The sequence below is a fragment of the Corvus cornix genome, chromosome 1 (genome assembly GCF_000738735.6).
Source record: "Corvus cornix cornix isolate S_Up_H32 chromosome 1, ASM73873v5, whole genome shotgun sequence".
NCBI lineage: Eukaryota > Metazoa > Chordata > Aves > Passeriformes > Corvidae > Corvus > Corvus cornix.
The window spans coordinates 61,133,998-61,149,281 of record NC_046332.1 but is presented as its reverse complement, the minus strand read 5'-3'; the positions used below and the strand labels follow the sequence as shown (position 1 = coordinate 61,149,281).

General features: G+C 37.0%; 1 protein-coding gene across 3 annotated transcripts in view; it reads right to left on the bottom strand.

The window, feature by feature from the left end:
- Positions 1 to 15,284, bottom strand: part of TDRD3 (tudor domain containing 3) — an 88,006-nt gene that overhangs the window by 8,630 nt on the left and 64,092 nt on the right. For all 3 annotated transcript variants that reach the window (XM_039568600.1, XM_010405586.3, XM_010405585.3), the window contains 2 exons: positions 13,066 to 13,904; positions 11,000 to 11,125 (listed from right to left, as the gene is read on the bottom strand). In XM_039568600.1, coding sequence (XP_039424534.1) covers positions 11,000 to 11,125; positions 13,066 to 13,904 — 965 coding nt within the window. The remainder of the gene's footprint in view (positions 1 to 10,999; positions 11,126 to 13,065; positions 13,905 to 15,284) is intronic.

Genomic DNA, 15,284 nt, shown 5'->3' with positions numbered 1-15,284 from the left:
TTGAGCTTCTTGAGTACTTGTTTTGGTTTTTGCATTTTCTACTTACCAGTGCTTGGATCAATCAGAAACAGACTGCAAGATTATCCAGATGAATCAAAAAAAGAAAGCAGAGAAAACTCATACTATGGCCATATTGAGAATTCACAAGTATTCTAGAAAGAATTCTTTTCTAATTATTTTATATGCAATATATTATATAGTCTATATTTGCAAGGAAAAAAATTTGCTGAAGTGTCTACAGTTTAAGTGTCACTTAAACTTCTACTTTATCTGAATACTTAAATGGATTCTTTGAACTCTGTAATAACTAAGATTTTGTGGGGGAAAAAATAGGTCTGTTATACAATTTTAGAGTGGCTTTAGGGCATAATTTCAAAAATTAGCATCAAATGAGGTGTAAAATTTTTAAGTAAAAGAGAAATTATGACTAATGTAATTTTTCAAGGGTCTTAACCAAGTACTGACTTTTTTTTTGAAGTGCATATTACAGAATAATTCAACATATTTGTTCTTGATCAATTTTCTTCGCAAATTAGGCTTGTTACTTAAAATATCAATTCCTTTCACAGAGTAATCTTCTCCCAGAGTAATCTTTGTAAGCCTGAAGATGCTCACTTTTTTTTTTCCACAGTGCACAACATATCTATATTAGACTAGGCCTATGGGCATTCAAATTCCTGAGTTAAATTATGAGAAGAGCAAGTGGGGTTTGAGGTTATCCTGCTAGATCTGCAGACAGCTGACCCCTCACTGACAAAAGATCATTAAGATAAACTCTTAGCCCTATTAATGCCTTATCGTCTCTCTGTAAAGAACACACAGGATAAGCAATTGTAAAGGATCTATAGGGTATACAAGTTCTTCACCCACTTGAAACTCATTACCCAGTAAGCACCTCGCTGCATATAGGACTTAGCAAGCATTAGGTAATTAGTACAGATACACGAGTATAAACTCATATTAACGCTGGTTTGACTTTTATGTCTAAACCATCCATAGCTTTCCTGAAGTTTATAGCCCTACTTTCACTCCAGTAAAATAGTACGTTAGGTAAAACACTGGTCACAGAAATGGAAGTGTCAAATGGCATTATGAGATTTAACTGTCCTTAAAGGGATAAAATTGACTTGCTGTACACTACTGTATGATTTACTAAAAACATCCTGTGATTTTGAACTGCAACTACACAATTACTATTTGTTGCCTTTCTATATGCAGCCAGAATAATCCCTATCCATTTATAAAATGTTTTAATCTACTATACCAGTGACATCTTTCACCTTCACTGTTTCTCAGATTCTATGAGATTTTGATGTACTATACAAATAAAACTCTACATTGTACTTTCAAGCTCAGTATGAAGTCTTTTATCCAAGAGAGAAAATCAGTTAATATTTCCCTAATGCAGGAGCAGTGAATTTCAACAGCTACTGACCACGTGTTACAACAAACTTGCTGTAACAGCATTAAAAAAAAAACAAAAACAGAAAAACAATAAAACATATACCCATTGTTTCCCTTATTTACACTTAGAAAAAGGAAATTATCCTTATGAGGATATGTCTTTTTCTCCACTGAACACAGATCAGCCACAATCAAATGTGCTCCTAACTATGGTATGTAAAACTAAGAGGCATGGAACTATCCCATAAAAACTGTTGCTTTTCCATGTTCCAAATAATAATTTCAAGATGACCCTTCCCTGAGTAGTCTTCTGTTTAGCATCTGAAACAAATTAATGATAATAAAATTTTCTGTTGACTTTCCTTAACCAAACCTCAGAAAATTTTATATTTTCTTGGCCAGATTTTGTAGAATTCTATAAAGCACTTTCAGGACCAGCATTTTTTCAACTAATTCCTTATTACACATCAATTAAAGATACTAGATTTATAATAAAATTATTTGGTAATCCTGAAAAAATGTAATATACACTATTAATTTTAATTATAATTATCTCATTTTTCCTCTGCTGAAAAATATAAAGAAACCGAGCTTCAACACCAGCTAATTTTTAAATGATTCTGTTAAAACCAAATAGATCCAGAGTTTCAAGTGAAGTAGATAGAAAGAAGCAGAAAATTTGTAGATTTTTCAAAAAAAATCAAGAAATGGAAAATAAATGGATGGGCAAGGAAAAGATTTACATACTTAATCTGAGACAACTAGAAGCAACACAACAGTTAATTTGGAATCAGACATTTCTTTGTACCTCATCGTTTCAACTGTGGAAACAAAGCACTCATTCGTTTTCTAAATAGGCAGCTTTTCGATTACATTTCCATGAAACGAGTATAAGGTAAGCCCGGGGCATGATTATCCCACAGACATATTGCTGGCTTATTGATTCCCCTTAAGGGTACTGCATAGTTTATTCATACTTGTAGTCATTCCCTCTGGCACACTTTGAAATAAACATGCAACTCTTCTTGCGCAGTTTGTGGTTGAAATAGACATACTTTCCTGCAAATTGTGTTCTCAATACAGGAAAAAGTAATGGATTTTAAAAATTCCTTACAAGTACACATTTAAGCCTTTCAGACCATATCCCTTTCACTAGTAAAAGCTTCTTCACTGAGCAGTATCAATACCAAACTATAAATATTTAAAGGTTTATTTTCAATTTCTAAAAGAAGAGTCGATACACTAAAGTGAGATATTCTATATGAATTAACACAGAACCAATGGACACATCAGGTTTTCTCCATCCATCCAGAAGAAAGCCACAATCTGGAAGTGTTTCCAACAGGCTGGTAATACAGACAGTCCCAAACCACAGTGGAAAAGAATACTTGCATAGACTTGGAAAAAAAAATCAGCATTCAGTTTCTCTGCACAAAGTGCACTCGTGAGGAAAACCGTACAAGTCCATAGAAGAGTGAGGGGGACGAGGAAGTACTTGCTGTATTGCTGAACCTGTTTTAGCATGTAAACAGGAAATTCTGCCACCATAAATTTCAGAAAGAAAATACTCAGTGATGCCATGAGAAATTATCTAATACTTTCCTGTTAGGACACAAAATCACTATCAAAATCTGAAGAGGGAATAAGAGAGTTTTGGTGATTTTTGGTGACATTTTATGAAAGAAGGCTGTGTGCAAACCTCACCCATGACAGAATTTGACATATGAATCCCCAAAGTCCCACACAGAGATGTATATTATGTAAACAAACACCTATGTGAATTTATTTGTGAATGACTGACTGCACACAAAAAAATTAGAAAGTAAAACATGGCAAAATTTATTTCCATAAAGATACAGAAAAATTCTAAATTAATATATATAAACCAACACCTAATTAAAAACCAAAACAAAACTGCATACAGGTAGTGCAGGGACACAGAAGTTTAAAAGAGTCTTGAAACAGAATGTGCCTGCGAGACAACACAGAACAGCCTCATGAAAGGCAGAGTATCTTAACTTGAAAGTCAGGACCTCTACATTACTTATACCTTGTATGCTTTACATTTTAAAGTAAAATTTGCTGAATTGCACCTATATTTTAGCTAATAACCATGACTTAAAAAAAAAAAAAATAGACCATGTCATCCTGCAAGTTCTACAATAGAAAGATGGTCAAAAGATGATGATGGGCAAAATATGCTTAAAAACATTAGGAACTTTTAATACTGCTACAGGATAGAACAGTTGGTGGCTAGTCACAAATGGTGTTCCCCAGGGCTCAGTACTGGGGCCAGTTCTGCTTAATATATACTTATCAGTGACCTGGGTGAGGTGATCAAGTGCACTCCCAGTCAGTTTGCAGATGACACCAAACTGGGTGGGAGTGTTGATCTGCTGGAGGGTAGGAAGGCTCTACAAAGGATCTGACTGGATCAATGGACTGAGGCCAGCTGGACGAGGTTCAACAAGGCCAAGTGCTGGGTCCTGCACTTGGGTAACAACAACCCCCTGCAGCACTACAGGCTGGAGACAGAGTGGCTGGAAAGCTGCCCAGTGGAAAAGGACCTGGGTGTGCTGGTCAACAGTGACTGAACATGAGCCAGCTGTGCCCAGGTGGCCAAGAATAGCATCCTGGCCTGTATCAGCAATAGTGTGGCCAGCAGGACCAGGGCAGTGATCGTACCCTGTACTGGGCACTGGAGAGGCCCACTACAGGCTGGGGAAATAAAGAAATTACATAAGGTTAATTGTGTGTAAGGCACATCCCAACAAAATTACTGCCTACATCTCAAGTGCTTTCATAAAGCCAAAAGATAGATTTTTGTGGAAACTAAATTCCAGTAGAAATGTTTTAAATTAATTTCAATAAACATCCACCACCACTCAGGAAGATGAGTAGTCCAAAACACTCCGCCTTCATTTAATGAATCAAGTCACTGAATTATCTTGAACTGTAAGATCATTCTAGAGATTTTCCTAACAGTACAGAAGCCAAAGAATTAAAGACATCAAAATTTTCTCTGATGCAATACTCAGGGACATTTTTTCTACAGGAATCTTAGAACTGATTAAGTAGACTGTACCATTCTCTTTTACCAGCCTTGTTTTTTAGTGTAGTCAATGAGGACAGAAGCTAGATAAGAGATCCAACCAGGACACATTTATTTACTGCACCTACTTAATTATTCAGTGGGAAAGATTTCCTGCTTGACACTTGACACACAACACAAAAAGACCATAGTGTGATGCCAAGGCCATCCAGGCCTAAAAGCCATAAAGAAACGGTGCCCAATCCTTCAAGCAGTTATTAGCCTGCCATAGATAAAGACATTTGAATGGGTTTAAAACCTCCATAAAACAGGTAGACAAAAGTCTTTGCCAGCTTAAAGAAGCTGTAAGCCTTTACCATTTACTGGTTTTCAGCGCTGCTCTTTACACTGCTGGGGAGAGGTTCGAACACCTTCAGAAAACTAACAGGAGTTTACCTCTTCACTTACCTGAAACAGGACAGATATGATCAAGTCCTGAATTACAGTTCAAGGTAATTCAACACACACAGAAGCTCTTAAAGCCCTGTGACAAGACACAATGTTATCAAACTTGAACTCTGAACTGTCTGCAAGCAAGAATTACCTGCAATCCAAGATCCTTTGCTATTTTCTTTCCTCAGCTCATTCCTTACTGGAGGAATGAGTTGAGAAAAGTTGCAAAATAGATTTTCAGTCTCTGCAGAACAAAAGAAACTATAGAAAAACCAGGAATATGTATAATATTTATGCTTTAATAATAATTTTTGCCTTCTTATATCTTTATGCAGAAATACAGTGCAAGATACTGCAGGAAGAGGAAACTAAGCTAAACTATAGGCTTCACTTCGTAACTGGAATTCTTAAGGAATTAGAATAATTCTAAGCAAAGAATCTGTAAGAATTCCAGCTTGTTTAGAGAAAAATCAATTAAGGCCATAACATATATATGTGGAGCTATATACATACATCGGGAACACATTGATCTTTATTTTCTTCATACAGTAGTAGGAAACAAAAAAAGATAATTGTAGTGTAAATAGGGTGGAAAAAGGCCTACGACATTACTAAGGAAATAGAGAATGGAGAACAAAGCAAAGACTTACTTGGCTTTGGGGAAAAACATCACAAGATAAGCACTTAGACTACACATTTTCATAATTTATTACGGGAGAAATATCCTACAAATTAGAGAATAAAATTAAGACTTAAAGTTTAAGGTATTATCTTGACTTTATTTTTTTTTTTTCCACAGAACAAATTATTAAGTGATTTAGGAAGGTCCTTTCAATGCTTTTCAGTTGTTAGTATAATTTTACATTGTTTACAAGAAAAAACAAGCAAGTTCTTACTTCTACAATGGCATTTCAGTGACTTTTTTTATTTGGATTCAATACTTTAATTAAGTAACCCCTGCTACATTGAGGGAACTAGCGGAATACAGTATTGTAGTGTTACATACAAGACACTTATAGGAACTCTAGAACAGTGGAATCCAAATGCAATTTTATTATTCAAAATATTTACGAATTGCATACCTAGGACATATTTTTCAGGCACTAAGAAAAACAATAAACAGTTTTAGTGTTCTTAAATGTATTTATATTGCTATTGTATATGATTATTGAAAAAAAATTCCCCACTACCTTTTTGGTTTACCTAATGTAAAACTCAGCTTTGTCTTCTACTTCTAGCCATCAGAAAGATAAAGAGCTGCATGTAAGGTGTCAGACAGATTGAAAACTTACAAGAACTCTGGGCAAACTGGGTAATGTACAGTATACAATCAATTATCAAGGAGTCTTGGCCATCTAGTTATACTTTTTTCATGAAGATGGTAAGCACAGTGTATTCTGAGAATATGAGGCAGATTTGATCTACAGTCAAGACAAGAGAGAACAAAGTAAAAAAATCCACCAAAAAACTGAACAAACCAAAAATCACTTATAAAGGTTGTTAAAAGCAGACGAGAAGCTCAGGTGCTTAAAATATATGTAATGTCTTCAAAATAAGGTCACTGTGGTACTTTGGCTGTTCTTTCAAGTGATTAGTCAAGCAATGTTTTGCTTTGCTGTTTTTTCTTTCTCTCAATGGTACACTTTCATCCGTTTATAGTTGTTGGACAAAAAATTAAATTCAACACATGAATATTAAACAGTGCTGAAGCAAACAATAAAGAATAATCAATTCTAAGACATAGACTAAATTTATGCCTTAATAGAGTTCACTAAATCTTTTCTCAGTATCAGCAACTCTTTCAAAACGGAATCTGAATTAGGACATCGGAACGCACATACAACATATTTCTACAAGTTTTCAGTACAGACACGTAAGAAAGGATTAAGAATCATGTAATCACAGAACGTGCTGAATGGAAGGGACCCACAAGGATCATCGAGTCCAACTCCTGGCCCTGCACAGGACATCCCAAGAATTACACCATGTACATGAGTGCATTGTGCAAATGCTTCTTGAACTCTGTCAGGCTGGTGCTGTGACCACTTCCCTGGGGAGCCTGTTCTAATGTTCAATTACCTTCTGGGTGTAAAATCTTTTCCCAATATCCTCCCCTGACTCATGCCATTTCATGCCATTTCCTTGGGTCCTGTCACTGGTCACAAGAGTGAAGAGATGGGTACCTGCCCCTCCTCTTCCCCCTGTGAAGATGTTGAAGACCCCAGTGAGGTCTGCCCTCAGTCTCTTCTTCTCCAGGATGAACAAACTAAGTCACCTCAGCCATTCCCCACAAGGCTTCCCCTCCAGATCCTTCACCATGCTTGTTGCCCTCCTCTGGATGCTCTCTAACAGCTTAATGTCTTTCCTATATCATGGTGCCCAAAACTGCACACAGGACTCAAGTTCCACTGTACTCTGTAGAGCAGAGCAGGACAATCCCCTCCTTTGACTGGTTGATGATGCTGTGCCTGATGCACTCCAGGACACAGCTGGCTCTCCTGGCTGCCAGTGCACAGTCACGACTCAAATTGTCATTGACCAGGACCCTCAGGTCCCTTTCTGCAGCACTGCTTTCCAGCCTCTCATTCCCTAGCGTATACACACAACCAGGGTTGCCCCATCCCAGGTGGGGAATCCAGCACTTGGCCTTGTTAAACCTGATACATTTGGTGAGTGCCCAGCCCTCTAATTTGTCTGGGTCTCTCTGAAGAGCCTCTCTGCCCTTGAGGGAGTCGACAGCTCCTCCCAATTTGGTGTCGTTGGCAAACTTATTCCTTTGAGACCTATGTTTAAGTCATTAATGAAGATGTTGAAGAGCACAGGGCTGAGTATGAAGCCTGCAGAATCCCACCAGTGACTGGTCACCACACCTCCGATGTCACACCATTCGCTACAACCCTTTGCACCTGACCTATAAGCCAGCTGCTCACCCATCACATGATGTGTTTATCTGGCTGTGGGCTAGACATTTTGTCCAGAAGGATACTGTGAGAGACAGCATCAAAAGCTTTACTGAAATACAAAACGATTACCTCAACTGGCTTTCCTAGGTCAGCTAGGTAGGCTACCCTGTCATAGAAGGAAATCAGGTTTCACAAGCAAGACTTTCCCCACACAAAGCCATGCTGGCTGTGACTGATGAGTGCATTGTCCTCCAGGTGTTTTTCAGTACCTCCCAGAATAATCTTTTCCATGATTTTACCAGGCACTGAAGTAAGACTGAAAGGTCTGTAGTTTCCGGGGTCCTCCTCGCCCTTCCTGAAAATCAGGACAGCATTTACCAGCTTCCAGTCAGATGGGACCTCTCCAGATTCCCAAGACCACTTAAAAATCATTGAGAGAAGTTTTGTAATTACATCAGCCCGCTCTTTGAGGATTCTTAGATGAATCCCATCAGGCTCCATAAATTTGTAGGGATCCAGCTGGACCAGCAGATCCCCCACAATTCCAGATTCAACTGGGAGCTGATCATTCTCGCAGTCATGGTTCTACAGCTCAGGGCACTGAGACCCCCTTGGTCCATCATCAGTGTTAAAGATGGAGGCGAAGAATGTGCTAAACCCCTGTGCCTTGTCCATGTCCCTGTTGGTGAGGTGATCATCCTTGTCCTGTAACGGGCTGATATTATTTTTACACTGCATATTGCCATTAATATATTTGAAAAAAAAAACCTCTTTTTATTGTCCCCTGCATTTCTGGCAGCTTCAACTCCAACTGAGCTTCAGCCACACGAATTTTCTCCCTACAGTGGCAAGCAGCATCTCTGTATTCCACCCATGCCACCTCACCCTGCTTCCACTGGGCATACACCTTCTTTTTTTGCTGTATTTCCAAGAGAATATTCCTGTTCAGACAAGCCAGCCTTCTGCCTTGCCTGCTTGACTTCCGACTTTTGGGAACTGCTTGTTCCTGTGCTCTTAGGAAATGATGTTTAAAAGGCGACCAGCACTGATGGACCCAAGTACCTGCATAAACATTTTCCTAAGGGACTTAGCTATCTGGAAATTATCTGGAAGGACTGAAATAAAAATCAGCATATTTCCAGTAATACATGCTCGTTGGTGCCAATAGTATCAATCAGTGAAAGAAAAGGAATTACTGAAGTGAGTTTAAAATCCATTTTGTTCTCTTGTAAAGAGGAACTACAACAAAATTACTTGAATCTTAAGTCAAAGAATTAAGCAGCATGATAACTTCATTTTTCATTCATGCATGCTATCTAGATTTATATATTAGTAAGAACACTGAGACAACAAAAAATGACCAACTGTGTTCAGCTTAAAAGACAAACCCGAGTATCAATGCATGACTCCAATGGGTGATTAAGAACTACAAATGCATAACAAGGATTATGCTTAGCACCCAAACACAAAGAAGTGAAGGGGTAGGTCCTAATCAACTTTCTTCTGCAAAAATCCTATAGCTGCAAGGACCTTCTAGCAACAAAGAATAATTTCTCAGAAAAAAACCCATTAAAATGATGTTTACTGTGAAGATGTTGATTGGCATTTATCTTGTGTAACTATAACGATCTGAAATTTCATTGTTTGAATTTATGCAATTCAACTAGGCTCCCTTGGGAGAAAAAAGAACCTTGAGAAAGGTATCTTTCACTTCTGAATGGAATAAAAGTCCTTGGAAATTTCTTTTTTGTCTCCAGTAACAAAGAGGAAGCCTCAACGACTCGATCAGGATGCAGCATGATGTCAGGACTATGATACTTACTGGCAGAATCCCCTCTCCATACATTGTCGCGCCCTTGCGTCAGCTTTAAGAAACTAACTCTGAAATAAAATAAGCCAATCCAGGGGCCATTTCATTCAACTCATCCTGTGGCTACATGACTGACACTCCACCATGGGAGGAGAGGGATGAAGAAGAACACATGGTCAGACATAGGCAGAAGAGGCAGGGAAAATAACCACCTCTACTAGGATCAAGTAGGAAATGGCACCTCACTTCTAGAATCAACTTAGTCTTAATACTAGGCTAAGTTCTTAGACTCTGAGAGCAAACTTTCAGTGGCTCAAAGTAAAATAAAAGCCACTCCTCAAAACTGTAATCAAATGAAGAAAAGTCTGATAATTAACCTAGAAAAAGGGTTAAAATAGTACAGTCATACAGTAAGTAACTAGCATTTTACAGGTCAGATAGTAGGACAAAAAGAAGGGGGGAAAAAAGAGCAAATTTTCATATAAACAGCAATGCCTCAGCTGGGGAGAGCTTCAGGTATCTTTTTAAGTAAAAAAGGCCATCTCAGAGGCCATAACGGCATCTGAGAGCTATAGGCAACAATATATGTTAAAAGACCACTGGGAAGAAACAGGAGTTGACTGTTCAGCCTTTGCAGCAGTAGTAACATGGCTCTATGACCCAAAAGTAAGAACTCAAAATAAGCACAGTCAACTCATCATTAAGGAATCAATATGTAGATGTATATTTTTTGTGCAGCCTTTTATAGTAAGAGTAAACAGCAAAAAATTGTGCATTCCTGACATTTTTTTTAATCAAAATGATATTGACTAGTAAAGCCTTTTGAAATTCCAACTTCCATAAGGCTAATACATTCTAAACTTCATAAAACAGATTTTGATGCATACATGACCACCACAATATTTGGCAAAGAAGAAATCATTGAAACAAGAATAAAATCATGATACAAAATAAAGGGATACAGATGTCTATTTTTAGTCATACATACACGTGTAGTGAAAAGCTTCAGAACATACGTTTTAAATTACTGTTTCCTAACCCTTACAGAACAACATACAATGTACATGAAATAAAACAAAAAACTGGGTTGAATAGAGTAAGTAACAACTTTTAAGAAAGAAAACATGCATAAAACTGTTTGGCTGACAGATCAGTTATTCATTTTCAAACAATACAATTGAAATTTATTATACAGGAAGAATACCACATCGTAATACACTTCTATCAGGTTTCATATAGACAACTAAAATCTGAAATTTTGTTCATGTATTTGAGCAACTATCTTTCTACACATGTAGGTAGCAATCTTTGCATGAGTAGGCATTAATTGCTTAATAGTTACATATTTTGTACAGACTATGTAGTTTATATTTTTTAATACAATTTGTTATCACATACCCACGTGTCTGCATGAACAGGCCTGATGTTGCTGAGAAGCACCTCTTCATAATTTCCATAATCACTGAATTTAACAACTGCAGTTGTCCCAGAAGAATGGAGAGCTTCAATTTCTGCCCGGTAGAACTTAAAAGAGAAATTTTCAAAGGTCATAAAATACAACCAGAAATACCACAAATACTTAACAACTTCCTTTTCATATATGTCTTTGTGTGTGCATACATATTTAGTCTTAGGCAGTATTATATTTTCTTTTAAATTTGTACCAGATATTAAACCAGATATCTTAAAATTCCACATGGCAGACTCCAAGGGCATGCCAGATTGTATTTAGAATACTCATTGAGAAAATACACAGCTTATTTAAGTAGACTGAGCATCTAAAAGACCTGCTTTCATCTCTCTGAATGCAGAACAAATTCATCACTAACACAAATGCTGCTGTATACAGAGAAGTGCTATTGTAAGATATTTACTTAAAATATACATTAGTAAGTGCTTATCAGCCACATACACCATATGTACTTGTTTACCTAACTTATCACATAATAAAATGTGATAAAAATATGATGAAAATATGATAGAGCTGCCCCTTCAAAAAGTCCTTTTTCTAAACACAAAACTTGATTTTTTTACATTTATGCAAATATAGCTTTCTTGAAGATATCCAATCACTTTTATCTGACTGAACACAAAGAAATCACTGCCTCCTAAAATGGTTAAGCTCAGTATTGTATTTTATCATCACATTTCAAAATTGTCCTAGACGTGAGTAGCAGTATTTATGTTAACTACCAAGATACCAATTACTGTCTAAAACACCTTCTGATCTGCTGAATACTCTTCAGGTAACAGTCTGGGATTATCTCATATGTATTTATCTTGCAAGTTTTGTACTTTCCAAAATTTAAAAATCTCATCTCACAGTAATGCAAGTATGCTTCTCAAAATAGGAAGCAATTCAATAATATGCCATTATACTTCACACTAATCCATCCATTCAAGCTACATATTCCTATTTAAGAGAGTCAACTCACTGTATGTTGCCACTACCAAAAATCCTGCATGGTTTATCATTGGTTTTAGTCATACCAAAAAAAGAGAGAAAAATATAGTTATGCTGCTGAGCTAATGCAGACCAAAAAAAAAAAGGAAAACGTTTATAATAAATAACGTAAAATAGACATAACAAAAAGTTTTTTAAAAGCAGAAAAAGGTGTGAATAAAACATACTCAAAGAACAACAATATTTAAGGTAGTTCTCAGATTATCAGAAAGGGTCAAAACCCAAAGAAACTACCCATGTAGAGTGACAGAGAACTCCTGAACAGATGATGACAAATCAAAGAAAACAGTTTAAAAATTTCTTAGCAAAGGAGAAGAAATTAAAATGTCATGTTGCAGGAGAAATCTTATTAATGGGGAAGAGCTGAAAAGCAAGTACTTAAACTTTTAAAAAATCAGTAATACAAAACTATCATGCAGCATAATTCATTTGTTCCACAAATTCTTCAGCTAATAGTCTACTAGTGCTAATCAAAATTAAGCCTTTTGCTGTTTCCATTCTGTAATGACTGAAAGAAAAGTGGCAGGTTTTTTACATCCCCATTCCTGCAGACTTTAGTCTTCCTTTGCAGTGATAAAGGTTTTGTGCTGACTTGTTCCAGAAAAAGGATTTACACATCTACCATTATAGATATTCTAGATAGCACAGCATCCTGGTTTTGTTCTTCAGCAAAGAATATTGGCAACTAGATCCATATTCATCCCTTCAAATTTTCGGAGTTTAAGTCAAATGCTTCAGTGAGGAGTTTAAGTCATGCTAAAGTCCACTTACACGAGAGAAAGAAGGACTTGATTTAAACACTTTAAAGTTTTGTGCAATTAATATAAGTGATGTATCTCATAAATATAAAAAACAGAGCATGGAGCTAGGCAAGAAGCACACTACACACCTACGAACAAAGGCCATGTCTCTGTAGCAGTGTGCTAATTATCTCCCACATTTGGGTAAGAAAACATTAGAGGCACAATTTTGAGATACTTCTCATTTGGCAAAGGCATACCTTGTTGTCTTCCCAATAAAGAGCAAAACATTCATCCCCCGGTCTCCAACTTTTTCCATACTCCATGTGAATCGATGGTTCCAATATTTTCTCTGGTTTGATGGGCCCAGTTCTCCTTTTGGGACCAGTGTTGTAATACAACATTTTATCATCAAAAGACGGGATCGTAGTGGGTCCTGACGATTTGATAGGTCCTACTCGTCTTCCTTTCTGATGATGCTCAGTATCTCCATTTGGTACAGCACTAAAATTATCAGTTCTACTGGGATTTTGGTAATCATTATTAACACCAAAATGTTGCTCACTTTTTACCATAAAGGCTTCACTATTTATTGTTTGTGCCTTCCTATCACAGAAATTTTCAGAATTGTGTGTTTGGTTTTCCCTTTTCCCACGTTTCTGGTTATTGTTGTCTGTCACATCTTGAGCAGCAGAGTTTTCCTTGAATTCTGTGAAAGACACACCTTTTCCTACTCTGTTTTGCATGTTATTATCCCTTTTTTTGAAAGTAATATCACTCTGGTGAGTGGTTATAGGATAAGCCAAATCCTTTGACCTATCATTTCTAGGATAATGTCTGTCACTTTTATTTTTTTCATCTGTCCAGTGTTCTAAAGAGCTGTGCCTTTCAGGACCTCTGTTTCTTGGTAACCCACCACTTTCCAAAGCCTGCCTTGAATTCTGAAAATCCTTTTGAAAACGAGGGGGTTTCTCATTCCTTGGTTGTCTCATGTCATTGCGAGAAACATGTCTTGAATGATTCTCTTTGATGCCATTCTGTTCTGTATTCATAACTTTATGCTGTACTTGATGTGGTGGCTGAAATTGCAATTTTGGTTCTACAAAGAAAAAAATTATTTCAATTAACATATTTCACACAAATACATTTTAGAAATACTGTTTCAGACTCTGAAAAAGCAACAGTATTCTTTAGAAATGTATGCACCTTTGTGACACAGAAATTGAATGGTACACACAGAGAATTTAGCAGGCACATTTGAACTGCAATTCCTTGTTATTGGAAAATATACACTACTCTGGGCTGTACTTAGAATCAAACCACCTATGAGCAAGAGAAAAGCCAGGCATAAATTTCCAGGAGATTACTCATTCCTCCCTATGGACATCAACAACTTACTTGAGTAAGAGCCACTTAAGACAGAAAAACACAGAATTCCAAGACGGAGAAAGGAAGAGGGAAGAAAATGAGGAGAAAAAAGGAATACTTCTAATCTGAATAGAAACTTTCTGTAAAAAGACCTTGTTAACAGCTATTCCGTACAAAAGAGAAAAGGCAAGAAATAGAAGCAATAAAATGAACACAGCTAGTAAAATGTAGATAATAGGAATAGTAGCAAAGCCCAGAATTCTGGAGACTCTTGATCAGTGAGCTGTAACAGGAACTCCGAGAAACAGAGACTAGACAGGAGTAAGGGAATAAAAGCAGGTATTTATTTGAAAGGCCTTCAAAGATCCTGGGGAGCCAGAGGCTATAGCCAAGATGGACCCCAAGATGGATGACAGGTCACGAGTTCTTCACACTTTTATAGGTTTGGTTCATTTGCATATCAGGGTTAATGCTCCAATTAAAGCTTCAGTTTAATGATGTAATTTCCCTCAGCTTGTCCCCCTTTAGAGGCTTTTGGTTTATACTTTTTGGGCCTAGGACAGTCTTGGTGTCCTTGAGGAGCAGGCCCATAGAGGCTTTGTTATGTCTACTTAGCATGAGAGAGCAGAAATTAACAAGCTACAAGAAAGTTCAGAGTTACACACTAGGCAGTACAGGATTTGAAAAATATAAAAGTTAAAACCTAAGGCATCATTCAAGCGTCACCTTTAAGAGCTTCAACCAGAACTCTTAACTGATGGGAATAGAGACAAGATTATCATGAATATCACAAGAAAGAGGAAACATGCTATGGCCCGCTGGAGAGGAGGGGAGCTGTGGGTATCTGTGAAACATTTCATGGAATTATGAGCTTTTTAGGCAAACATGGAATGGGTTTTTAATGGGTTGTTTAAGTGAAGAGCAAAAGGAGGGAAGAAATAAAGATGAGCCCAGGAGAAAATAAAGAGGAAATTATATTAAATAGGAAAGCTGCAAGTAAGTAGGTTGCTGGTCAATACATTCCTGAATGTGATCACTGTAACCCGTCTCATCTCCTTATTAAATTCTCTTTCTAAGTTCACTGTTGTGTATGTGAGGGAACATGTTTTTA